This window comes from Ornithodoros turicata, chromosome 9 (genome assembly GCF_037126465.1).
Source record: "Ornithodoros turicata isolate Travis chromosome 9, ASM3712646v1, whole genome shotgun sequence".
Lineage (NCBI taxonomy): Eukaryota > Metazoa > Arthropoda > Arachnida > Ixodida > Argasidae > Ornithodoros > Ornithodoros turicata.
Genome location: NC_088209.1, coordinates 28,654,405 through 28,681,622, shown reverse-complemented (window position 1 = coordinate 28,681,622; position 27,218 = coordinate 28,654,405). Strand labels below are relative to the sequence as shown.

The 27,218-nt window shown below is 46.5% G+C and overlaps 2 protein-coding genes across 2 annotated transcripts in view; both read right to left on the bottom strand.

Moving 5' to 3' along the window:
- The window catches only part of LOC135368525 (glucose transporter type 1-like), a 43,367-nt gene extending 30,551 nt beyond the window's left edge, over positions 1–12,816 (bottom strand). The window contains exon 1 of the transcript XR_010414809.1: positions 12,408–12,816. The gene's annotated coding sequence lies outside the window, so the exon portion shown is untranslated. The remainder of the gene's footprint in view (positions 1–12,407) is intronic.
- A 3,780-nt stretch (positions 12,817–16,596) lies between these two features.
- On the bottom strand, positions 16,597–26,656 carry LOC135368521 (locomotion-related protein Hikaru genki-like). Its single transcript, XM_064601874.1, has 9 exons — positions 26,480–26,656; positions 25,405–25,638; positions 25,062–25,319; positions 24,779–24,935; positions 23,589–23,737; positions 23,344–23,523; positions 23,105–23,278; positions 22,863–23,033; positions 16,597–21,952 (listed from the first exon to the last, which is right to left on the bottom strand). Exons 1-9 carry the CDS (start codon positions 26,556–26,558, stop codon positions 21,753–21,755), a joined length of 1,602 nt encoding a protein of 533 aa, XP_064457944.1. The 5' UTR covers positions 26,559–26,656; the 3' UTR covers positions 16,597–21,752.
- Between the last annotated feature and the right edge of the window lie 562 nt (positions 26,657–27,218).

The window sequence follows — 27,218 nt, the reverse complement described above, 5'->3', positions numbered from 1 at the left end:
CGAATTATGTCCTTACACCAATGAATTACGCCCCTTTTGCGCTTCACCGCGACCAGCCGCGACAAAATATGTACCAAGTGAATGTGTCACACCTGCTGAAGGACGGACTTCGTCCGAAAGCTTGTTTTTTTAGTAAAATAAATAATTTGAATGTTTCAATATTTTTAAATACTTATCGTATAGCCACTATACGCTACGGGAGAGGGGAACCTGTCTTCCATTGCAAATGCATCTTACCGTCTGTAAGCCGCGCACGGCTCCAACGCGGTGCCACGTATATGTCGTACACTGCTTGTAGAGCTCGGTACATGGAACCGGGAGAAGAGTGTAGAGATCCACTCTATAGAGCTAGTTATATATTTGTATACAAAAACAGGCAACAAAGGGACCGGGCCGGAAGCACAGGCCACATTTTACGGATGAAGACGAAGATATGGGCTTGTTAGACGCCATTTGCGTGGCGTGCTGTATGAGCGCGCCGTATAATTACGTTGCTGTTTACGACCTGCTTTAGATTGGAGCGTTAGGCGCCTAGTAAAGTGCACAGTCGAGGGAGAAGGGCATAGCGTCCTCGGCGGAGGCGTAATCATAACCGTATACACGTAATCTTTTATCTGTGCTGTTCTTGCATCATGGCGCAGGTGCGATATTTCACTGGTGTTTCAAATGTTAGAAAAATTATGCGCCGTAAAAAAAATAAAAAAAATACTTGCGAGTTTACATTGACGAAAAATAAAACCGTCTTTGACGTTTTTCCCTACGATGTACCTAGCTGTCACGATCTTTTTAAAATAGGTAAGCGAACGACGTTTTACTCAGAGCGAAGTTCCGAGCTTTGATTCCGAACCGAGCTCGTACCCCATCCCTCTTTTTCTTCCAGTTTATGCAGTAAACCCTCGTTGCAACAAAGGCAACGGGTCCAGAAGAAAAAAAAAAGGAAAACAAAGAAAAAAAGTCGGAAATGCCACGAAAACAGTGACATTAGCCTCGGAAGCCTCAAAATTCAGGCAAAGGTATTCAGGCAAGCAAACAAACCTTTGTGGTGAGGACCTTGGCAGGCTTTTAATTTGCATAAACAAAGAGAGAGAGAGAGAGAAAAGACGACGAAGCTGCACTCTTAAAAACGGGGGGGGGGGGGGGAAGGGTAATGGCAGGATAGGCTCGCCGAAAAATGAACTTCACCGCATAGCACGCTCCTATAGCCAACCATGATGTCGAATGATATCGTTATCTGCCGTGATTTGTTGAAAACGGGAGGCGTACGCCTTTTTTGTGACAATTATGAACAGCATAAGTGTCACAAAAAAGGCGTACGCCTCTCGTTTTCAACGAATCAGGGGGCTTAATCGCTTCATCGTCGTTACGGTCGTTACAAGCTAACGAGTGGCGGGAAATTCAAAAAGGGGGACACGTGACACATTGCGCGTGACGTGTACCACGGCCTTCACGTATCGCGCGAAGAGCGCCGTGCACGTGTTTTATCACGTGCACGCCTTTTTAAATTTCCCGCCCGCCTTTTTGAATTTCCCGCCACTCGTTAGCTTGTAACGACCGTAACAACGATGAAGCGATTAAGCCCCCAGGGCAGATAACGATATCATTCGAGATCATGGTTGGCTAGGAGCGTGCTACGCGGTGAAGTTCATTTTTAAGGGGGTGTATATGCCGTACGGGCACTCGCCGACTCGGCCTACGTACTAAGCGGGGTTGGCCAGCAGGACAATTCGAATAACCGGGTTCGAAACGCATGCGTTTCGGTCGGGACAATGTGAGAGTTTGAATAAAGCAACAACTCGAAAAAAAAGAAAGAGAAAACAAAAAAGATTTCGTTTCAACGGCGGTTTACTATATTTATTCTCAGCCCCATATTGCTCCAGTGAAAGTTGTTATCGCCATTTTCAATAAATCCGAGTCTGGTACGCCGCTCTAAAGCCTGCCGTCTCCTCAGTTACCTGAAACGTTTTTCGGTGGCGCACAAATGACAGCGTTTCGAAGCGACCGTGGCGAAACCAGAAAGCAAACGCCGTTTCTTCGCGCGGGTGCAGCTTTAGAAAACAAGGCTATAGCGTTCGTCTAATCCGCAGCCAGGCGCTTGAAAAATTGATCGTCTCCGTGACAGGCGTCGCGCACAAGAAAAGCGGAATCCCCCCTACGTTAGGCCACCTTGTCATCCAGGCTTTTACCGTTTTTTGTCAACCGACGAGAAAAGGAGTCGGGGAAACGGATTTGTTCTTACAGCTAAGTGTGCCTACATAGCAGCTGTACGTCCGTGCGGGTTTTTTAAACAGTTTTTGTTCGTTCTTTACGTGAATCTGAATATGCCTGTCAGACATATACACTCTTAAAGCAGAACCTCACACGATGTGCACTCTAAAAACAGAGCTTCACCACATAGCCCGCTCCTAGCCAACCATCATCCCAAATGACAACGTTCTCTCCCTTGACTTGATGAAAACGGGGGGCGTACGCCATTTTTGTGGCAATTACGAACTGCATAATGCCACAAAAATGGCGCACGCTTCCTGTTTTCAGCAAATCAGGGTAAAGAACGGTGTCACTCGGGGTGATGGTTGGCTATCATCGTGCTACGCGGCGAAGTTCATTTTTAAGAGTGTAAGCCAGTCACTGCACAAAATGATACCGTTACCACCTGTGGAAAGCGGGGAGTACACCTTTTTGTGACTATTAACATATCAGCACAGCTGTCACAAATAGGTGCGTGCCTCCCATTATCAACAAATCAGGGGAATGTACGATGGCTGGCTACTCTCTTAAAAATGAACTTCACCGCATAGCACGCTCATATAGCCAACCATATCATTCCGAATGGCATCGTACTTTTCTCCTGATTTGCTGAAAACGGGTGTGGTGTGTGTGTGGGGGGGGGGGGGGGGCGTACGCCATTTTTGTGGCATTATGCAGTTCATAATTGCCACCAAAATGCGCGTACGCCCCCGTTTTCATCGAGTCAAGGGTGAGAACGCTGTCATTCGGTATGATGGTTGGCTATAGGAGCGTGCTATGCGGTGCAGCTCTGTTTTTAGAGTGTAGGAGCGTGTTAGTATGTAGTCAAGTTCTCTGTTAAAGGAGGTAAGAACTCCTATCTGCAGGTATTTACTTACGGGTGGGTGTAATATTATTCTCCTACGCTTCGCAGTTTTATTTAAAATTTATTGTTCAATACTTCTCCTTCATAAGGTGTGCAGCGTTAATACAAATACGCACTTTTTTTCGGATACGGGCGAGTAGACGTACAGCCATCCAGATACCTCTATCCATTGTTACGTCATTTGAAGAATAGACGGCTTCAGAAAATCCCAGAGTGCTTAGCGCCGCTTTGAACTGTGGGAGCGGACTAATACGAAAGAAACGGGTGGCCTCCAAAGTGTTTCGATTTCTCGTCTACCGGTCCATTGTCCACGACGTGTCCAGGTGAGCGAAAGCGAAACGTGAAGGATTATTCTTCGTACCTCCACTCAGTAAGCGCCCAGGATGCAATGCGTGCGCAAGGAGCACTGGGATTTTCTGAAATCGTCTATTGTAGCATCCAATCAGACGACAACGCGGAAGTACACATAACGTTCTGCGGTACACTCTTAAACCACATAGACAATAAACCACTCCTAGCCAACCATCATCCCGAATGACAACGTTCCCGTCCCTGATTTGTTGAAAACGGGAGGCGGAGCCTATTTTGAATCAGTTATGCCATACATAATGCTACATAACAGGCTCCACCTCCCGTTATTAACAAATCAGGAGCGAGAACGTTGTGATTCGGGATGGTGGTTGGCTAGCAGCGTGCTATGTGTGGTGAAGATACGGACCTATCAGATTCGTCATTACAAAAGGTGTCACAGCCAACAAGTTAAAATCGCCGTTTGGAGCAGACACAGTCGGCGGGCTAGCTTGGTAGAGCTTCATTTGTTCCCGATTCCTTTTCTATGTGCGGTGTAGTCAGGGAGGAACGCATTAAAGGGAGGTAGCGTTCGAAGCCACCAGAATGAAAACTGTTTGTATAGGGCGAATATCTAGGATAGACGGTACCAGAATACATGCCAAGAATCGAAGAACAGGCTTTGAGAAAGTCCCTACTGATGCCGGGTGGAATCCAGATGCTCGCGCAAAGGAGGGCTTAAGGAGAAAGATAAAGGAAATAGGAGCTTCGTGTAATCGACTAAGTGGAGAAGACTCGAGTTTGAAAGTTTAGATATTGAGCTTTGTACCGTTGGGATGTGCTTTCTTTCATGCGTGTTCGTCGTTAGATTAGGGAATGTACGTGAGAGCGCATAATAGTTCGGAGAAGGATGGAAAGGATGTGTTGGGAAAGTAAAAGGGAGGTAGGAAACCACGTGGGAGCGAATGTGAACAGTGGCGAATGAGGGCGTGTCCTGTACTGCGTGTCTTTGAAACAGAACTTCGCCACATAGCACGGTGAAGGCCAACCATTGCACGGAATGATACAGCTATCATTCCCGATTTGTGGTAAGCACGGGGCATACGCCCCTTTTGGGACAATTAACATAACTGCATATGTGTCCCAAAAAAGTATGTACGCCTCCCATTTTTAACCAATCAGGGGGCAGAACAATGTCATTCGGGATGATGACTGGCTAGGATTTGTGGTAAGCGCGGGGCGTACGCCTTTTTGGGACAATTAAAATAACTGCATATGTGTCCCAAAAAGGCGTACGCATCCCGTTTTTAGCCAATTAGAGGACAAAACGATGTCATTCGGGATGATGGTTGGCTACACTCTTAAAAATGAACTTCACCGCATAGCACGCTCCTAGCCAACCATGGTGTCGAATGATATCGTTATCTGCCGTGATTTGTTGAAAACGGGAGGCGCCTTTTTTATGACAATTATGAGCAGCATAAGTGTCACAAAAAAATGCCCCGTTTTTAGAGTGTATATTGCGATATGAGCTGGAACTTAATTTAAGCGGTAGTAATCCAGTAGAATGGATTTATGAGAATTAAAATTACAGTTATTTCAATAGTTTTACTCTTATAATTTTAGTCTCAAAAGTTTTATTCTTGGGAACTTAAATCGGAATTTCATGTTTTTGTTATTGAAGTATAGTTTATGCCACGATTTCTTTCACGGGTACGAAACCGTGCCATCGACTCGAAATCGTCATCGACTAAGGAGAAAAAAAAAAGTCGTGGTCGGCTTTCACATTTTTCAAGCGGAACAATTTTTACTCTCTCTTGCTTTCCGCGTATTTCTTGTGCACGCATATACTTAGAAAGCCCGTTGTGCCCCTTTTTATGTTCCTATATCTCCCCTCTCTGCCGTATTCATTCAGGTACGCGTACTAGTCTTCTCGGATGATGGATTTTTTTCAAACACTCCCTCTCTGTGTTGTTGACTGCTGTGAGCGCAAGGAGAATCTGTGAAGCGCACTGTCCAACAGCGTCGCGTAATTTTTTATCTGCTGTTTATTTGCGTTCGCAGCCTCTGGCTGTTCTTCTATCTTGCCCCTCCAACTTTTTTGTTTGTTTCTTTGTTTGTTTCGACGGGGATTCTGTACGTCACACCTGAACTATTATACACTCTTAGAACAAAGCATCGCCACATAGCACGTTGAAGGCCAACCATTCTACACAGTGGTACCTCTATCACTCTTGATTTGTGGAAAGCGGTGCGTACGCCCTTTTGTGGCAATTAACATTTCTGCTTAAGTGTCACAAAAAGGAGTACGGAACTTCACCACATAACAAGGGCAACCATATTGCAAATAATGATGCCGTTATCTGTCCAGGTTTGTGATAAGCGCGGGGCGTGCGCCTTTTTGCGACAATTAACATTTCTGCTTAAGTGTCACAAAAAGGCGTACGGAACCTAAAACGGAACTTCACCACATAACAAGGCCAACCATATTGCAAATAATGATGCCGTTATCAGTCCAGGTTTGTGATAAGTGCGGGGCGTATGCCTTTTTGTGACACTTAACGGAACTGCGTGTAAGTGCCGCAAACAGGCGCGCACGCCTCGCGTTTCCAACAAATCGGGGTGCAGAACGATTTCATTCGGGATGATGGCTGGCTATGTAGGAGCGTGTTGTGCGGTGAAGCTCTGTCTTAGGAGTGTAATAGCTTCGCCCATATTAAGCCTCTACATGTTTCACCCACTCTTATCTCGCATTCGCGATTGCAACAGCATCCCACAACAAATAGATCGCGAGTGCCATTAACATAAAGTTAGGCAGTTACACTCTAAGAACTGAACTTCACCGCATAGCACGCTCTGCGCCAACCATTGCCAGGAATGATAGGGTTATCACTTCTGATTCGAGGAGAGAGGGAGGCGTACGCCTTTTTAGGTCAATTATCATGTATCCAAATTGACACAAAAAGGCGTACGCCCCCCTCTCTGTTCGAATCTGAAGGGATAACCCTACACTCTTAAAAATGAACTTCACCGCATAGCACGCTCTGCGCCAACCATTGCCAGGAATGATAGGGTTATCACTTCTGAATCGAGGAGAGAGGGAGGCCTACGCCTTTTTATGTCCATTATCATGTATCCAAATTGACACAAAAAGGCGTACGCCCCCTCTCTGTTCGAATCTGAAGGGATAACCCTATACACTCTTAAAAATGAACTTCACCGCATAGCACGCTCCTCGCCAACCATAGTCTCGAATGATACCGTTATCTGCCATGATTTGTTGAAAACGAGAGGCGTACGCCTTTTTTGTGACAATCATGAACAGCATAAGTATCACAAAAAGGGCGTACACCTCCCGTTTTCAACAAATCAGTGCTGATAACGATATCATTCACCACGATGGTTGGCTTGGAGCGTGCAATGCGGTGAAGTTCATTTCTACGAGTTTATCATTCGTGGGAATGGTTGGTGCAGAGCGTGCTATGCGGTGAAGTTCAGTTTTTACAGTGTATGGGGCGCCTCTCAAGTTAAATTTAACTTATACCTTCCAGTGATGTGTAATGTGCGTGTAATGTGCCCTCTGGGCACATTACACCCTGGGCACCCTTGGCACCCTGGGCACCCTTGAAGTAATAAAATGAAAATAAAATGAAATTAGTTTCGTTTCCGGAGCAAACAAGGAAAGACGATGTGTGGAAACACGTAATGGACGTAAACGAGCTATCACAGCCATGCAATAACAGAAGAAGCAAAGAAGAAGAATGGAGTGGTACATAAAAGTTTCTTTCTTTCTTATTTTCCGTGTTACCACCGCGAAGCAACTGTAGCTATGAGTGGCGTACGGCATATACTATAAGATTCGAGCTTCATTCATGTCGGTCACGCAGCGACGAGACTTTAGAGGTCCTTAAAAATGGAAGAATAGATGGAGAGGTCCTAAGCAAGAGAAAAGAAAAAGACAATACGATTACCTTGAAAACGAAAATGAAAAACAGAAAAAAAAAAAATCAATCACCACGCCGGCACAAAACATTTCTCTTTCCCACGCGAACCTGACAATCCATCATTACGTCCTTTCGGCATCGGAACAATAACCGAAAGACAATCGAAGGACAGAGTTAATAAATCAAATTACCCGACCAGAGGGGAAGCCATCTGAGCCCCGGAAATGGGACCGAATGACGATTTCCGCCAAAAAGAGGTCTCCGATAGCGTCGACCCTTTCCGCTACTCTCCCCCCCACTGGGCAGAAAAAAAAAAGAACAAAGAAAGCAAGGAAAGAAGAAAACAGTGCCATAAAACATCAACGTGATGACGCGTGATGACGCGTGCGCCTCAGTTCATTCATTATGAGGCCTCCCTCTCGCTCATTAGGAATGCATCACGGTGCCATCACGAACGAGCAAGAAAGAAAAAAAAAAGGAAGAAAAAACCAAAATGGCGGCAAAATGGGAACCTTCATTAACGTATTGTCCGGCGTCGTGTTTCTTTCCGCGCTGCGTGTACGTGAAAGATGAAAAAGAGACGGTTCTAATGACTCTGGCTGTCGCGGTATACAGTGTATACGGTCATTAACACCGGCAAGAAAAGTCTGGCCCCGTTTTGTGTGAGCAGCCATGTACAATGTAGTCGCTGCTGCCTTTGCTTATCTAGAGGAGTTTGATTTCAAACTGAGTTTTTTTTTTTTTTTTTTCCTTTTCTGGATTTCATTTTAGCGTGCTAGTGTCACCGTAATGGGCTAAGCGTTGCGGTGTGTGCTTCTGTGAGCTTCGTTTAGGTATTTTTTTCTTGTACACGGTATTTTGACCGTTCGTAGTCTGTGCCGTGCGACGCAAAGATTGTTTGCTGTGATTCTGTCAGACATGACGATGTTCTCTCTCTCGCCCTCTTTTGTTTGTGTTCTAGAGCTCAAATTGAATGTTCATACAAACGCGGCTATGCGGCTCCGTCTTGTGGGACGCTGAGTACACCCATTCGAGTCATTTGTGACCCACGCAACTGCACTCTAAAAGGCTCAAGGCCGAAGTTTGTTCAGGGATCTCGCAAGCTACACTCTAAACAAACAGAACTTCACCGCAAAAGCACGCTGTGCACCAAACCTTGCACAGAATAATACCGCTATCACTCCTTATTCGTGGAAGGCGCGAGGCGTAGTACTCCTTCTTGTGACAGTTAAGACACCCACATAATTGTCACAAAAAAGCGTACGCCTCCACGTTTTCAACAGATAGAGAATGATGTCATTGGGGAAGATGGTTGGCCAGAAGCGTGCTCACCGATTTACCAGCTCGCGTGGCTCAGTGATTAGCGCGCTGGCCATGTCACCTCGAGACGGGGAGGTACCCGGGTTCGAATCCCGCGGTGCCGCCTGTGCTGTCTGGAGTTTTCCCTGAGTTTTTTTCCTCAGACACTGTCAGATATTATGTCGGCACAGTTCTCTTAGAAGTCGGCCCTGGACGCACATTGCTCCCAGTGTGTTAGTCGTGACGTTGCCCACTTCTGTGAGGCCAACAACGGCGAGCCCTTTCAGCACTACCACCACGTCTCACCGATTTCATTCATCCTGCGCATACCTCCACCTTCACCCCTTCATACCCTTTTTTTTTCTTTGTAGTCGTGACGATGCGCACTCGCATGTGGCCAGCCGCGGCGAGCCTGTCTCGACCATTATCCCCCTCTGTTTTAAGAGCGTGCTTGTAGAACATCCGCTGCGTACTGCATGCAATGCTGCTCCGTAACATAAACGCCTGCTTCTTCTTTTTTTCTTTTCTTTTTTGTTCCAAAGCGGGCAAAGTATTTAATAGAACGAAAGAGCCATTCGTTATACCGCGATACTTTTACGAGCAACACGATATGCGCAGGTAGACTGTCCCGAGGACAGCGATGCCAATAAAAATGCCAGCGTGACGGCATTTGCACGGCGCACCCTTGCCCATTGGTGCACGGGCTCGGAATGCACTCGGGTAGAATATGGGATATTAACGTAACGCGAAGGAATTTTTCGATTTACGCGCAGCCGTACGAACACAGGGGTACTGTCGTCCCGCGCGCGCCGTCGTCGTTGTGCGCGAATTTAGAGCATGTCTGGTTTCTGTAATTAGTGCGTGACCGAAATGCGAATGCAAAAGTTATGAGGGAACTATTTCTTGGCTGGAAAGGGTAAACAGATGTTGAGTGGGGGATGGTATGCACCGATACACGTACTTGGTAACAGAGCCGTAGCGACGGGGGGCGAGAGGGGCAGCCGCCCCGCGGGCGCCCTTGCCACAGAGGGCGTCGAACGGCAGGTCCTGGCAGGTTGGTTGGACAGTATAAAGCGAGAATGAAGAGAATTTGAATTTACGATCTCGGTAGCGCAAATAAGCGTTTTATTTTCTTTGTTTACAGAGCTTCTGACGGCAGTGAGTGAGGGAGGGAGGCGGGGGGGGAGGGGGGAGGCGCTTCATGTTTACCCTGCCCTGTGTGCAAACTCGCCTCGCGACGGCTCTGCTTTGTTACAGGCTGTTCTTATCATCTTCAAATGTGGGACACTTGCATGCAGTCTTCTAGTTTGAAAGGAGAACTTCGCCGCATAAGACGCTGAAAGTCAATCACAGCGTAGAACGATTCTTGATTCATTCTTGATTTGTTGAAATCGCAGGGGGTATAGCTTTCTGTGACAATCGCTATCACTTCGTACATGTCACAGAAAGCGTACGCCTAGGAAAACATACAAAAACGTACGCGCAGTTTTCAACAAATCAAACACTTAGCATATGCATGCGACTATAAAGACATGCCCATATTCATGAGAAAAGCTATAGGACCATTGTGCTTGTCATAAACGGTAGGGACGGGGTACGAACGCGTGTACCTTTTCAATACCGCGGCAACAACAGGTTTGCAAGCAGCTCCACACAACAGATGCAAAGTTAGCCTCGAGCAGACAATGGCACGGAGCAAGCGAATTATAGTTATGCTATAACCGCTTACTTATTTCTGCATACATCTATGTGCACGAATGATAACGTTGTTCTGGGCTGTATAATTAGAATACTACAAGTTACCTCTTTTCTTCGGTGGTTCTAATCGTGGAAATATTATCGCCACACGACTGAAAAGGAGTGGAAACTTTAATGGGAGGAGGATTCAGATAAGCAGACATCCTATCTTCGTTTCCCCGCATACTTTGAAAATACTTCCTACACTGGTGTGAAACAGCCCTTAGTAACTGACCCTTCGCCCCAGCACTCCAGGTCCCTTTTATCGCTTCTATGGGTTCATTCGCGTTCACGAAATAAGACGGGTCATATTCTCTTTCGAAACGCGAAAATGATAAACTCCCGTCGCCTCCATCTCACAAGGTCAATTAAACAGCCTCCTCGCTTCTTATCAGGAGACAGCGAAAGCATCATCGTTTCACAGTCAACCCAAGCCACCACCCCCTTCCCTTCCATGCATGCACGCTTGCTGTCGTTGCAGTCGGCTTCTCCGCATCATCACGCTTAGTGCGGCAAAGCACGCTTCGGGGAAACTGCACGCGCCCGCTGAACGGAACATATTTTCGACCGATATACGGCAAAACTTATCGCCACTTCCAATCCATCGACTCTTCCTAGAAACCATCCTCCTCTCCCCCGTCCTCACGTGATCGCCCCATTTCGGAAACACACCGCGTCTTTCCCTTCCCCTTAAACCTTGGAGTGGTTTTATTTGGCGTCAGCTTCGACGGCAGAGGCACATCGACACGTCGTCTGCCCGAAGAACACGACGTGGTCCTAAACATTCACTCCCTCATTTTTTTTTTTGTATCCCTTCCTCAATCCACTATTGAGAGAGAGAGAGAGAGAAAGAGATTGCGAGCGCGTGGTTGAGGCAAAATCGGATCAATACACTCTGCTCAACCACCTCTTCCCCTGCGACTACAACCTTTCTTACTTTCGTTTATACCGAGCGGGAGACGCTAGATAATCACGTATACATACCACGCTAAAGAAAGGGCACAAGGAAGCGCTTTCAAAGATGGCGACATCCGATTTTTCCTCGGAAGAAGTAGTAGAAGACGAAGAGAAAGCCCACACACAAAAAAAAAACTCTTTCTCATCTCCCTCTTCTTCCCCCTCCCCCCGTGGCCTTCTTCCATCCCGCATAATGTGACCGTGTTACCAGAGAGGGGGAAAGATGACGCTATAAATAGAAGTCGTCGCTCTTATTAGGCCTAGCTAGATTTGTGACATGTCGTAATAACGTCACACGTAAAGTTGCTGTCACGGTGACACGATGGGGTCGTCCGCTTACATGTAGCCAGAGGAATGTCGAGCCATCTTCGGTGGACAGAAACGGGAATGGCATGTGGGAAGAAAATGCGGACGAACGATGGCATAAAAAAAAGGTGATGCGGATCGCGCGGCGGATAAGCGGTCTTGAGAACGTTTTTTAAGCAAGTGATGGAAGTGCGGAACTAATACGGGGGGAAAAAGAATAGAAACGGATCGATGCGTTACGATTTATTATTCCTCCGTCCTTACAATTCCGTATGTTTTCTGGACAAGCAACAAATCCGGCTCATAAGGAAGTCACATTGCCATGATGCGGGTCAGCTGTACCATGTCGGCGAGGGTCAAAGAGGGTTCCGGTGTCCGAAAAAAGTACATAAAGCTTCGTCGAAGAAGCATGTTTTTCTCGACACGTCCTTATGGCGAAGCAACATTGCGCTGCAACAGGTAGACCGGTGTACAGAGAGCGCTCTAGCGTGAAGAACATTACCCCCGTTCCACCCGTGCACAGCTGGCATAAAACCGCCGAGAACGAAATGTTCCATCTTCTAAAGTACGCGGAATGCTAGCCCCTCCACTTCTATCCAATGACAACAGTTTTTTTTCTAATCAATCGGCGGGAAAGTTGGCATCCCTACTGTGTATTGAGGGATGGTATATTTCGCACGCGTGAAACGGAAAATGCAACACTTTCTTCTTCTATGCCGTGCCGCTACTTTTGTTCCTAGACGCGACTTGTTACACTAAAGACTCACCCGTTGAATCACTTTTCGAGCCGGCGATCCATCGCGCGGGCGGCGCCGTAACCTGGGGTTAGGCCTGGTGTGCTCCAAGCCGAGAGCTCGCCGCTGCGGGTTGCCGTGGGTCTGGCGGGGTCGCCGGCCAGCCTCACCAGGCGGGCCAGGCAGCCCCTGTTAGCATTCCCCACTTCCACGCACTGTGCACCACACACCTTCACATCGTAGCCGTGGAGCGTTCACTGGTGGAGCGGCGAACCGAAATGGCTTCAGTGGAGTTTGGCGCAGGAGCAAAGCACAGGATGATGTGTCGGCGGAAGGCTACGGCGTCTTTTTTTGTTTTCCAACCAATCGAACCCTTTGTGACTGATGACACTAGGCGGCTTTGTGTCGCGGGAATTGGCTTTCTGCAATATGAGCTAGGTAGGCAGAGATGCAAACCAACGTCAGCGGTCACCCTGTGACGATGAAATCGACGGAAAAAATTAAAATAAAAATACGGCGGCCTTGGTTTGCGGGTTAGCCGCAAGGCGGCGATACTGTCGGCGCGCGCGGGGGTAGAACGCGAAGATGAGGACGAGGCTACGTCGGGATTGGGTCATGAGGCGTGTGTTTGGATATGTCGCGGGATTATCCAATGAGTGTTTATGCTGCTCGGGCTGCGTATGGTGTTACGAGGTTGTGTTGGCTGCGCCAAAGAGGATTTCGCGTGAGAGGGGCTTCCTTCCTATGCAAACTATGCAAACGAGATTTTTTTTCTCGTTCTTTCTTTCTTTCTTTCAGGCTGAAAAAAAAAAAAAATAAATTGCTCACTGTATCTTGCTCGTAAATGGTCATTATTGAAGAGCGATTAACTAAGTGGTTTCTTGTTCCTGTTTGCCCTTTTCTCATTTTTCCCAGTCATTAAAGTGGCCATGTAGTGCCCAACCTCAAAGCAGCATTGCAGTATTCCTTACCTGTAGTGTTTAAGGTTAGTAGGCGAAAATATTGAAAGGCGTGAGGAAAATGACACTCGCTTATGTCATATCTACGCCCTGCACTTACCGTTATGGGGACGCTGTAATACACAGATATATAAAGAAATATTAGCATTTATTTATGCCGCTCTTAGATTGAGAGCAGCTGTAGCTCCTTTTGTCCGCATTAATGAGCTCAGAGCATTATCTTACCAGAATTGCCAAATTCGAAAAAAGCGGAAGAATAAAGAACTAAAAAAAGATAAAAAGCCGAGATTGCACAGGAGCACGATAACAGCACTCTTGAGCACGTGTTTCCGATTGGTGGCGAACCATCGCACTTCAGCAGAAAGTTCAGCAGGAAGCTCCAGGCGACACTCTAAAAACAGGACTTCACCACATAACACACTCCCAATCAGCCAATCACCATTCACATTGATATGAGTATGTCACCTGATTTGGTGAGAGGGGCGTAACCTTTTGCAGGATCCGCCACTTTTGTAACGGTCCCACAGTCGGAACACGGAGCGATATCTTGATTGTTTGAGCTTGACCGCGTACGCTGTGCAAGTAGGTCAGCTGTCTGCGCAGACCCCCAGTGTCTCACCCATCCCTATCGCCCACGGGGCGACAGCATTGGTCCCGCTCTCAAATAACGGAGTAAGATTGCAAGTGTTGCTGCCTTGTGATTGGACAGACACTTTGTCACGTGATTTCTTCAAACTTTGCTCTCTCCTCCGCGCAGAGACAAGGTGTCATAGCGTATTTAGCGGTGAAGTTCTATTTTTAGAGTGCGCTTACGTAAGCATTTTGAATGGAATTATCTTGCTGTGCACAGAATCTTCCAGGACGCACAACGAGCGCCCACTCAAGCCATATACACATCTCAACTGCATTCGGCGAAGTGGAAATACGCTCCAAAAACAGAACCTCACCATCGGGAATGTAAGACAGTAAAGATAACCATAAAAGACACGTGTCACTTTGCAACAAATGTATGGTCATTTGTAAGTCTTTATACTGACATTTTATTGATGCAGTTCATATGGCAGACTACATATCCTTTGCAGGAGATCCTCTCGCTGCGTAGAAGTACAAACAAAAATAAGCGCAAGGCGAATCTCAGAAGACCACACACATAAGAAACGAGCAAAGATCGGATCGTTTTGCAAGATGACTCAACTTGCAGCGACGAACTATTGAGTTGCTGAACATGCTCATGAAAATAACACTTGTCTTAGCGAAAGAATACGATAGTTCATGTTCATCTAATAAAACACCGTCAATTCCGAACAATACAATTACTCCACACTATATGTTCTTCAACTGATGGGTTGCGTGTGGCATTTGGCAACGTCATATAATACACTTATCATCGCATCGTGTGTGTTATAAACAAACTATGGACGTTATTCTGATATTGCGTACAACCTTTGTAAGCCAAACGACCGAATAGCCTTCCGTTCTTTTGGCCCCTGGAAATGTCAGGTCACTTATGAGCAAGGCCTCTGTCTTATATGACGACCAAAATTTTCGTGCACTGCGCATATAACTTGTAGGGTTGCGTGTTTTCGGCATTTATTCCTGCGGATGAGATTCGGCGGGTGTTTTTAGGTATTTTCGTATTTTCGTCGAATTCGGACATTTTCGGCATTTTAAAACGTTCGCGCCACAAACAGATGCCGAAAAAATGGGCATCCATAATAACCAGCGGGAAGCACTATATGAAGGGAGAGCAGCTTGGTAGGAGGACACTGAGAACGCAAAGAATGGACGAGTTCAGAAAATCCCAGTGCTCTTTGCGCACGCATTGCATCCTGGGCGCTTGCTGAGCGGGGGAACCAAGAGTAATCCTTCACATTTAGCTTTCGCTGACTTTGACACGTCGTGGACAATGGACCGGCAGGGGAGAAATCGGAACAGTTTGGAGGCCACCCGTTTCTTTGGTATTAGTTGTAGGGCGCCGACGGGTCGGAAGAAGAAGAAGCGAAGAAGAGGTTAGTTTAAACTCGGGCAAGGGCCTAGAATAAAACGAAGGTTCTTGTGTTGGGAATATTACATTAGTAAACTCCCACAGTTCAAAGCGGCGCTAAGCACTCTGGGATTTTCTGAACTCGTCTATTTCCTTTCCTTTTGTGGAGGGTTCCACGAGTATTTCAATCCTCTTGACCCACTGATTAAAGTGTTACAGTGGAAGGTATTTCCCTGAACTGGAGGCTAGCAGGGCGGTATTCGCCGCTTCCCACCTGGAAACGAGGTGATGGAAAAACTAAAATGTGATGCCCCGGAGGAGGAATAGTGGGATCGGGTACCGGCATTTTCGGCATGTAGCACCATATGCAAGAGAGTATAAATCGGAGTTTTTGGGGACATGCCGAATTTATAAAAAAATATTCGGCAGGTGTTTTTCGGCATTTTTCGGCAAATGCCGTAAACGCGGAACCCTACATATAAGCTACATAAGCTACAGTAAAGTCCATATGACATATGAATGTGTCATGGCGTTCGAAACCACGCAGTCGTTGTCGAAGCACCATCAAGACACTAGAATCACAATGTGTTTGGCACGCGGGTGAAGCTTCCGAACGAGACTTGACAATGAAGGATCCGTTCATTCGTTCGGCGCTTCCTTTCTTGCACATTCTGAAGTTCTAGTCGTTGTTATACAGGGTTCATTTGCGAGAAGCAAGCAATCACCCCTCATCCACGAACCGAACTACCCCTATAGTAGTCGCTTATTGTTTTCTGGCAAAAGAAATTGGTTGTGCCTTTTCCTGTTCCCTTGGGTATGTAGTATATTTATAAAGTTGAGCATTGCATCTGAACCAAAAGCGAGGCGCTTACTTAAGTGCGCGGGTTTAAAACAAAGTTGTTGTTGGTATTCCATTATATTGTTGATTTAGCAATGCTGCAGGCACACCTCGAGCCTAAGCAGTTAAACTGCGCAATTGGACATAGCGCACTGTAGATTTCTCAGCGGACATAGCTTAGCGTACACTGTTAAAACAGAACTTCACCACATAGCACGCTCCTAGCCAACCATCATTCCGAATAATATCATTCTGTGTCATGATTTGTTCAAAACAGGGAGGAGGCGCCTATCTGGGACAAGATAATCTGTCCCAGATAAGCGCCTCCTCCCATTTTCAACAAATCAATACACAGAGCGATATCATTCGGAATGATGGTTGGCTATGAGCGTGCTATGTGGTGAAGTTCTGTTTTAACGGAGTACACTCTTAAAAATGACTTTCACCACATAGCACGCTCCTAGCCAACCATCATCCCGAATGACAAGGTTCTCGCCCCTGATTTGTTGAAAACGGGAGGTGGAGCCTATTTTGTACCATTATGCACGTGCATAATGGTGCAAAAATGTTGTCATTCGGGATGATGGTTGGCTAGGAGCGTGCTATGTGGTGAAGCTCATTTTTAAGCGTGTACCAAACCGTGCACTCCCAAAAAGAGAGTTTCACCACATACCGCGCTAAATGCCAATCATGAAGAATCATTGCACAGAGTGCTACCGTTATCACTTACCGTTATCTATACCGTTATCACTCCTAATTTGCGGAAAGCGCGTGGCGTATATCCGCCTTTCTGTGACGAATTATACAATCGCGTAAGTGTCACAGAAAGGCGTGCGCCTTTCTTTTGCAACGAATGAGGAGAGAGAACGATGTCATTCGGGATGATGGTTGGCTAGGAGCGTGCTATGCGGTGAAGCTCCGTTTTCAGGGCGTAGAACACGTCGTGTATATGTGACAATTTTTTGTTTCCCGCAGCACCCCAGTTTGACGGAAACGAAAGCCCCTTACGCAAAATGTGCACCCTTCGTGCTTATAAGTGCTCACAAAGGTCATCGTAGCAAGGGTGGGCATCCGCATTCTTCTTTTTTTTTTTTTCTTTTCGAAACTATAAATTCTGTGCCTCTTCCATTCTGCCTGAAAGACGGCACAGATTTCTTCCGGATGGCCCAAACGTAACGAACAAACGCACCAGCATTTATTTCTGCAAAGTTCGCTAGCTATATATGGCATAAATGCTGCATGGACGCTTGGATGCGCGATAAAAGATGTAACTTCAGATCATGTCCGTGACACACACAGATTATGCCGCTATCTCTCTGTCACAGCTGTTGTAACGTCAGTGGTGTCATCTCTGAGTGGCATTTTTGTCTTCCGATTGGAGGGACGTTCAACAGAAACCAGAGCTGCAAAGAGCGGAACCGAGTACCGTAATCGCCTATACTATACTTCCCCCCCTTTTTTTTTCTTTATCAGAATTTTTTTTCTTCAATCTTTTTTTCTTTATCTTTATGCTTGTGCAGAATAAACGTAGAAAACTTCATTGTCTTATACCCCGATTGTGCCTGTATACACTCCAAGGGGAAAAAAAAAAGGAGTAAATGGAGAAAATGCAGCTTCTAGTCCCCTAGATTGCCCAATTACTCCCCACTTTAGTCCCCTAACCCCGACATTTACTCCCCAGGACTGCAAATAGTCACACAACTTTGCAAATAGTCTTCCGAATGCAACAGTCTGCGTAAATATGTGCTCTACGTCAATTTGATGGAATAGGACAACATGACTTAGCTAACTTAGCAATTTTCCACCCGCACAGATGAAGAAATAGTGCGCGGTTCTTTCTTGCGACATTATGTTGTGCCCTACGTATGTCGCGAGATTTTATATCACACGACACATCATCACGGTTGACGGTTTAATTCAAAGTATCTTCATGCATGCACACGAATTATGTACCTGGGACGGTTAGAACTGAGAGAGTGAAATGCAGTCCCCACTCTGTGACATTCCCATGACAGTGACAGTTCCATGCATTTACTCCTGCAAGGGACTAATTTTTGTGCCAGCGCATTTAGTCTCCAAAAGGACTAAGATTATTCCTTTTTTTTTTTCCTTAGAGTGTACCATTGAAGACGTGACTTTATTTTTGAAATCTCTCCGACTGTATACTGGAACTAAAATTTAACGATCGTATATATGCCCAGCACACAACAAGGTATCGAAGCCACCGTTTTTTTACAATCCCAAAGTTTACATAGAGGTATTACACACGTCTGCCTCAGATTGATTGGTTGATTTTGTAAAAGAAAAAAAAAATGAGACGTTTGCCTGAGAGATTCGTCCTAAATTTATTAGTTTACCACAAAGAACGTGTATCGTTCCAGACGTTTGCTTTCCTTCTCGTTACCAGAACTATAGCGAGTGCGTACACCGTGGACGGATGGTCTATGTCGTATCGAGTTTTATGCGGGTATAACCCAAAGACGGCGACGTTACCTCCCAACATGTTGGGGGGAAAATATGGGGAACATGCTGGGGATACGCGGAAATGTTCAAAACCTTTTGACGATGAACCTCGCGGCATCAAATGATTCGTCTGATAAGCAAAAATAACCTAACTATAACCTCTTACGGTATAAGGCTGCAAATATTACAGTTGTGCAAGGAGCGTTTAATTCAGAGTGTATAGAGAGGAAAGAAAATGCGCATCGTAGTAGAGAAGGGACTGAAGACCGAGTTTGGTCTCCCAAGATTAGAGTGTTTTGTATGTTTTTGTCTCTACGTTATTAAAGAAAACACGAGTATATTTTTGCTACAGCCGCTCATGGATAAAAGGTGTGCTCTATACAACGCGCTCTATACTAGTGGAAATGGTCCACTGCCTTTGGTGACCCTCTATGCTACACTTTCAAATTTGAGTAACAGTTTATATGTATGTGCTGCTTCTGTACGGGTAATTTAAGAAAAGTGGGCATAGCTAACCACTTTTGCTGGTCAGTGGCGGCTAGTGTTCCGAAACAGTCAATGGAATTAACCCCTGTAGCGTCAACTGCATTTTATTTTTTCGTCCTTTTATAAAACTGCCCAGCTATAAAAATAAGAAAAACGTCTAACCTCAGGTTGGCCGCAGCGGAGGCCTAAGAGATTCACTTACCTATGTACGCACCTTTATGAAGCGTCTTACTTTATTGTGCTTTAACTGTAATGCTGGGGACCAGCTGTTGAAATGAGGCTAAATGGCATCCGATGACCTTCACTTTTCAGTCCGATTCTGGATAATTTTCTCTAGCTGTAGAGTTAAAGGGAGAGGTCGCTCTATACAGTAATTAAAATAGATATCTACAGGAGCATTTAACTTTAAACAACCTTTAACACGTCATTCCTAACCCTTTAAATACCATGCCAATGACAATGACGGTGCCCAGGGGAAGAACAGTCTCCGTCCAAATACCGGTGCCTCTCGCCCTGAGGCACTTCCTTTTTTTTTTTTTGTCGTATTTTGCAGTGACAGACACCAGCGCCCCCCTCCCCCCACCGTCTCCCACTCCTTCATGCTGTCCTCTCTCCATCTCTCCAGGTCCGTACGCCGCTCTGTAGCCACAGTTGCTTCGCGGCGCTAACACAAAATTAAAATTTCAAAAACACCAGCGGGTCCGCATCCACGGGCAGGAATCCCCTCATCAGCTAGAGTGAACGTTTCAAACCTTGTGAATTTCAATTATATATAAGGCCGATAATAACCGCTCGATAGCTCAAATGAAACGGCGATTCGGTAAATTAGGAGAGGCATACAGCACCCGTGGGGAAAAAATCTACAAGTTGATGCTTGGAGAGCGAACTGTCCCTTTAAAAATTATGCAACACTGTAATCTATTGCCACAAAGCCACGAAATGTACTTTAATAAAGGTATAGCGATGTATCGCCGTATTTGCGACACGCACCTCACCAGCAAGTGTAGCCAGCTACGCCTGCTTGTCAAGTTTTGACGGATCACATTATTTTGCCCAGTGTAACAACGTGCAGCACTACGAGAAGGTGTCAACATGGTAGGATTCAATGTGTACGTAATGCCTATAATAGTGGTATCTGTTTTGCATGTGCATTGCCTCACTACGGTTGATAAAGGGTATAGTAGACACTGACAGTGACTACAAAGCAGGATGTGACATGTCAGCTGAGGGTGCATTATTGTTTTTCCCTTATTTCTATTTTTTTATTTTTCGCTTCTGTTGTTGCATGGCGGCCAATTGCCGTATCACTTGAAAACAAACCTTCTCAGCTGCGGCCTGCGTATTGAAGTTATGCTCGTTGTTCAGTGCGACAGCGTCACAGCGTTTGCTGCTTCAATTACTGCCATGCTCTTAAAACAGAACTTCACCGCATAACATGTTCCTAGCCAACCATCAACCTGAATAACATCGTACTCTCCCCTGATTTGTTGAAAACGGGAGGCGTACGCCTTTTTGCGACACTCACCGTGTGTTTACACGAGCGACAGTCTCGAGAATACTCCAGCAGAAGATGCGTAAAACGTCATAGCTTTCTGCTGTCACGTGAGCGCGAGTGCTGAACGTCATGCCTTTTCGTGCTCTTCTAAACATTCGGGAATTCGCTGCGGCGCAGTCACAAGATATTCGGTAGCAAACGAAGCCCTGACCCTGTCGTCTGCTACCGAATATCTTGTGACTGCGCCGCAGCAAATTCCCCACGTTTAGAAGAGCACGAAAAGTACGTGTATGTACGCTGTACGCCATTACCGGCTAGGCACCCCTTCCCAGCGCCGCATCTGGAGGGTAGCGGTGGCGCTAGTCATCGGCCCGGTTATTGCTTCCTCGCTTTCTACAGTACTTTGTATTTTAATTTACCTTTGTAATTTTGTACAAGCGGTAATGTCCCACGAGATATGCTTCTTTCTAAACTTGATTATCATTATCAGTCTACGCGTTTTCATAAGAGCGGTTGCTGTCGTCTGCTACGGTAGTCGTACGTCCGCTTCTGCGCGTTCAAATTTCAAATTTCCATTGTCCAATCATGATGTACATCTCGCGAGCCGATGAGTAGTGTTCCTAGCGGATCGTGCGGACGGGCTCCTCATAGGGGTTGCCGATTATGGCATGTGCGATATAATCTAGTAGGTCGTGGCTGAAAGTCATGTCTTTTCGTGCTCATCAAAACATGGGGAATCTGCTGCGGCGCAGTCACAAGATATTCCGTAGCAGACGACAGGGTCAAAGGCGTCGTCTGCTATGCGCGCAGTATGCTACTACCGGCTCGTGTGGATGCACGGTTATGCAATTACGTTAATTGTCACAGAAATGCTTACGTCCCATGCTTTCCACAAATCAGGAGTTATACCGGTACCATTCTGTGCAGTGATTGGCCTTCAGCGCGTTATGCGGTGAAGTTCTATTTTAAGAGTGGCGTGTCTCGAAAACTCGTCCCTTTTAAGAACCCCCTTCCAAATTTGAAACGATCAGTCGCCTCCCGTGAAATAGTTCCTGTGTCATTAAGAAGATGTTCTAAGGGTGGTTTGTTCGCCCGTTCAGGCATCATTCGGTAGCATCTGCGGTATGACGATGCCCCCTTGCAATCTCAAGTATTATTTGTGCAAGATGCGCCTACAGTGGGGGAGAGGGTTCGACCAGTGGCCGTCCTTTGAGCAGCGTAGCCGTGGAGAGCTCAGAAGACGAAACCCAGTATTGCAAGCTACCATCACCATTTCTCCGATGTCGTAGTGGAACTTGGTGGGTACGATGCGGCCATGCGCTGGTTGGCCTGGGTACTCACACGCTGGTTTGCCTGAAAAAGAGTCATGAAATTCGTCATAGGTGGCGCTCTCGCTCCGGTCACTTTAAAGTCGCTGAATTGGGAAAGTACCGCCATCCTCTGATTTTTTTCCGTCGCGACCTTGGAACAACAATGGCTGCCGTAGCATACCAACACATGCAGCGGCCGCCATTGTTGTTCCCAGGTCGCGGCTGGAAAGGGAACGCATGGCGCTACCTTCCCCGATCCAGTAACTTTAGGTCACTTCCCGTATCGCGCTCAACTGCACCGAGTAACGCGACCCTACACTCTGAAAACAGAGATTCACAGCGCAGCACGCTCCTAGTCAACCGTTCACCCCGAATGACAACGTTCTCTCCCTTGATTTGATGGAAACGGGAAGCGTACGCCATTTTTGTTGCAATTATGAACTGCATAATGCCACAAAAATGGCGTACGCCCCCCGTTTCCAGTAAACCAAGGGAGAGAACGATGCCACTCGGGATGATGGTTGGCTAAGAACGTGCTATGTGGTGAAGTTCATTTTTAAGCGTGTAGCTAACCATCATCCCGAATGACATCGTTGTCTCCTCCGATTTGATGAAAAATGTGTTTGCGTACGCCTTTTTGTGTCAGTTATCGGATATCCATATTGACACAAAAAGGCGTACGCCCCATTTCCCTCTTCGAATCAGAAGCGATAACCCTATCATTCGTAGCAATGGTTGGCGCAGAACGTGCTATGCGGCGCAGTACTGTTTTTTTTTTTTTTAGAGTGCATGTCGGGCTTAGCTTTACGTAAATCGTATTGTATGGTGGAAATATCAGATAATTAGGGATCTCCAAAAAATATTATCGTGATGTTACGATGTGACTGAAATGTATTGATCCACGCAGCAGGAGCAAAGAGCCTTCACAAAGAACACACACACACGTAACTTACACGTAGGTACGGAGTTCGACCATGTACCGTTGTACCCGCACGCTGAAACCGATTCTCCTATTAGAACGTAGCCAGCGTTACATGTGTAGTGCACAGTGTCTCCCGGATATTGTCTGCCACCGTACAGGACCCGTCCATTCGCAGGTGGCAGGGGTGGTCGGCATCTGATGGCTATAGAAATCGAGGGTAACGGCGCACACAGAACGGATAATGTCTAAAAACACGAAGCAAATTCAGCTTACGTTCGCACGTCGGCGCGGTATCGGACCAGGTCTCATTTTTCCAGCAGGTGACGAATGGGGGACCAACCAACTTGAAATTCGGAGGACAAGAAAAATGAACTCTGACACCGTACGTTCTGTTCGTGGAACTTATCTTGAGGGAGCCCCTTTCAGGAATTTCCGGACACTGAATGACTGCGATCATGCAATGGAACAATGGAACATTCTAATCGGTTCACCTACCCACCCCGTTCACCTACCCACGCAGTGCGGAGCCCGGTCTGACCACCGTCCCGAGGGATTGCAGGTCACCTCTTCGGACCCCACCAGGTTGTATCCTTCCATGCAGGCAAACTTTGCCTTGCTGTGCATACGGCTTCCGTGGTCGCTGGTGACCCTGTTTTCGTCGCTATCGCCCTCTATTGGTGGGCAAGCGACGTCTTGAAGAGGGACAATGAAGCTATGAATGAAATGAAGCAAGAAAAGTATTCAATACCTCTCTTACCCTGGATTTTGACCGAAATCGAATTCGTTTGACCTCGTGGCGTGGTGCAGGTGTAGACGCCGGAGTCGTAGGGCTTTGCGTTATAAATGAGCAGTTCGTATCTCCACTGCTTCTCATCGGCTGACAAAACCCAGCCTTTTGCGTAGTCTCTGTGAAATACAAATTTCGTTATGCTTCAAGGTGTGTCCCCTGACCCGGTGTCGAATGACAGTAAATAAGTTACGGAAATGCGTGAACGGCATCAGCGCCATATCCAAACGTTCTAGAGATCATACTTAGAGGCCTACGCGGGTATGTAATTCTCAACCCGCACGCTCACTGCACTCGCAGACAAAATATCTCATTCCGCACCCGCGGGCCGCGAACCCGCACTGCTCATGAGAGTGCAGCCAAGTAGCACAACATAGAACACTGCAGCACAAAACATAGAAAAGCACAAAGGCGTCTGCGCACGTTCAAGCGCACTTTTGGTATATCAAAATCCACACGTAGCTATTGAGAAAAACTGTCATCAGATTATTATAAAACGCTCCCGACGTCCAGTCGCTTTTATTTGGTTGAAACCAAAGTATTCAGAAATTTTGGGTCGCGTGACTCTTCGCACTCCACGTCGGACACTGTTGAAAACAAGACCGGTGTCGCCACCTCGTATCGTACTTAGAAGACATGGATGCGGGTAGTCGAGGTGCTCGCACGACGCGCGGGAGAAACGCGGTTGTATACCCGCGACCCGCATCAAGTCACATCTTCTACCCGCAAATCCGGAAATTGTTATTTGTTGTTGAAAATTGTTACCTCATTGTTAGGGTATCTTAACTGCAATGCACGGAAGCTATATAGGCAAAGCACGCTTTCAGGCCGTAACTTTGCCTGCAGTGTGCTCCGTCTAACTTTGTTAAATCTGCTAAATGAATAAACTGCTTTAAAATGTCCCCTGATGTCCCCTAATGTACTTCATTCCTGTATACATCTGGGCAACGTACACACATACAAATTACAAATACAAATTACACATACAAATTACGTACACACATACAAATTCCACTTTGCCAACTAACATCAAAATCTCACGTAATTTCGTTATTTATTCTTTATTTATTTATGAATCATTAATTTTCTTCACGCGTTAATGCGAAAAACACTGCACAGTATCATTACTGGTAGAATGTCACTTTCGTGGTAAACCTTACCTTTCCGAAGTCCACGTCCACTGCGGGTTTCCGCTGTGTCTCTGGTAGAGGCAATAAAGGTAAACATTGGCATCAGGATATACGACAAGCTGTCCCGTCTCCGAGATGCCGTACTCCCCCTTGTCTACCGTGTATAAGATGGTTGGAGGAACTAGAACTAAATAAACAAACAAAAAAAGTTTTGAAGAATGAAAATAGCAAAAGCGTGGCTGATCACGGAAGAAAACTTCTGTTCCATATTTTGGACAATCAAACCTTCGCTCATGTAAAAGGAAATCCTCACCAGAAAGGTTATGCTGTTGCGACGTTGGCATGCAATTGGGCATGGCTGCCGACCACTGTCTATTTAAACAACGTATCGTGGAGTTTCCGACGAACTTCTGAAGACCAACTTCCGAACACCTGAAGTTAAGCTCAGTGTCATGCGGTAATTCGACGTCTTCCGTAACCGTCAGAGGCATGGCGTGCTGGTGCACGACTATGTTAGGATTCAAGGGATGCAGGATACACGGTTTCATGACGGAGTGAAACCGGATGCCATCTGTAACAAAGCGAAAGTAATGTACTCTGGGGTCCGAACGTTACCACCTGGCAGGATGCCGCGAAGTAACCGCAGCGGTGTTCACCTCCCACTTGGTTCTCGACGGCGCACAGGGGCCCGAACCAGGCACCATTCACGCATTTGATTTTGCAGGCCCGCTTCTTGTCGATGGAGCCGAAGAAACCCACGAACCTTATTTCGTACACGTTATCAAAATCTTCGTCGCCGTTCGTCTGGAAAACTGTTCCATTGTAGACAATCTCGGGCGGTGAACATGCAACTTCCGTCGCCGGTGTTGTCGTCAGGGATTTGTTGACGGCTGGAATTTACAGAGGCTCGAATTATGTGGGACCCTGTTTCAATGTCATTCGGTTTTAATTAAAAGGTCACGTTGGCATCGTTTGCGTGGGCATATGTCTCTGCTGGCATATTCGTACATGAATGTTCACTAAAGTAAGTATAGCACCTTCGCGTTAGCTCCCGGTATACGTTTCAAAGGTGTTGACATGCATGTTCAAAGCGCAGTGAGAGAATATTTTGCAGCGGCAAAATAGCATTTCAGGGCGCGTAGCGCTATGAATAAAGCGTTGACTTCCACGAAACACCGTAGCAAACGTCATATTGATTTTCTACGGCGTTTTTGAAATATATATCCGGGAGTATTTCAGATGCAGGTTTCAGCAGAACTTCAACATGCTGAGGGCGAGCAGTTGCACAGAATGATACCGTACGTTATCACTCCTCATTTGTGGAAAGCGTGGGACGTACTCCTTTTTACGACAATTAACATAATTTCACGAGGGCCATGCATATTCGTACGCCTCCCGTTTCCAACAAATCACGTCGTGTGAGAACGATGCCACTCGGGATGTTGGTTGACCAGCAGCGCGTGAGGCGGCGAAGCTCCGTTTTAAAACTGTGATGCGCAGCAGATAAGCTGTCAATACTTCCCCAACTTATATCGTGGAACACTGTATAGACTACGCAATATATATATATATATAGTACTGTTACCACAGCGTGTACACTGTACATACACAAATGACATCGCTTTCGTCCAAAGACGTTCGCCTTTTTGTTTTGACAGTCGAGTTATCTGCGACTCAGATATTCGCGAAGTGCGGGCCCGCCCCGAAAGCAAAACCGAAAGCGACGCCTACCTTTGGAGTGGCCCTGCAAAAGATGGGTGAGGCCGTAAAGCAGCAACGTGCGACACATTGCTAGTGACATGCCAGCCATCCTCGACGTGATCGCGGTGAAGTAGACGGTTTCCAGCGATTGCTCCCTTCATCCTTTACCTCCCTCCATCCGGAAGTAAAAATCGATGGCGAACTCCCAGGAGCTCGAGAGATGGATCGACTGCGCTGTGTCAATGTTGCCAGTAGCCCTGGGAGGGCTTCGATTATTGTGCATCTGGCGGCAGTATTTGAAAGCATCGACGCCATATGAAAGAAGGCAGTCACTGAAAAGGTTAGCCAGCTGTAGGACTCGAACCCACATCTTCGGGATTACCGGTCCGGGGCTCTTCCCAAATTGAGCTAAGCTAACACACCTCCCCAGTGACTTCCAAGGGTGCGTCACCTGAAGGGACAAACCAACCGCGTTTAAAGTCAGTAGCTTTATAGTGGCGGTGCCATTGAAACTTCCACTTCCTTCTGCCGTTCACTCTCCTCGCAACTGTTACGGACGGACCTACACAGCTGTCGACGTTAGTTGGCTCCATAAAGCTATCGGTTTAATATACAGACTACGTATAGCTACCTGTAAGAGTTGACCCAACATGGCTTCCATCTTGGTTGTTTTCCCACAGGGACTTTGAGGTTTTTGGTTGTAACTTGGATTGCGATGTTGAATCAGTTTGAAATTTACCAGGACGAAACGTACCAATTAGAGTTCCAC

Bases quoted from the DNA above. Each gene is read 5' to 3' on its own strand.
- LOC135368521 (XM_064601874.1), bottom strand. From the start codon at position 26,558: ATGGCTGGCATGTCACTAGCAATGTGTCGCACGTTGCTGCTTTACGGC. The intron at 25,639-26,479 runs GTAGGCGTCGCT...TGTAAATTCCAG, and splicing joins TTTGCAGGGCCACTCCAAAG to CCGTCAACAAATCCCTGACG. The intron at 23,279-23,343 runs GTAGGTGAACGG...GCATGATCGCAG, and splicing joins CCGGGCTCCGCACTGCGTGG to TCATTCAGTGTCCGGAAATT.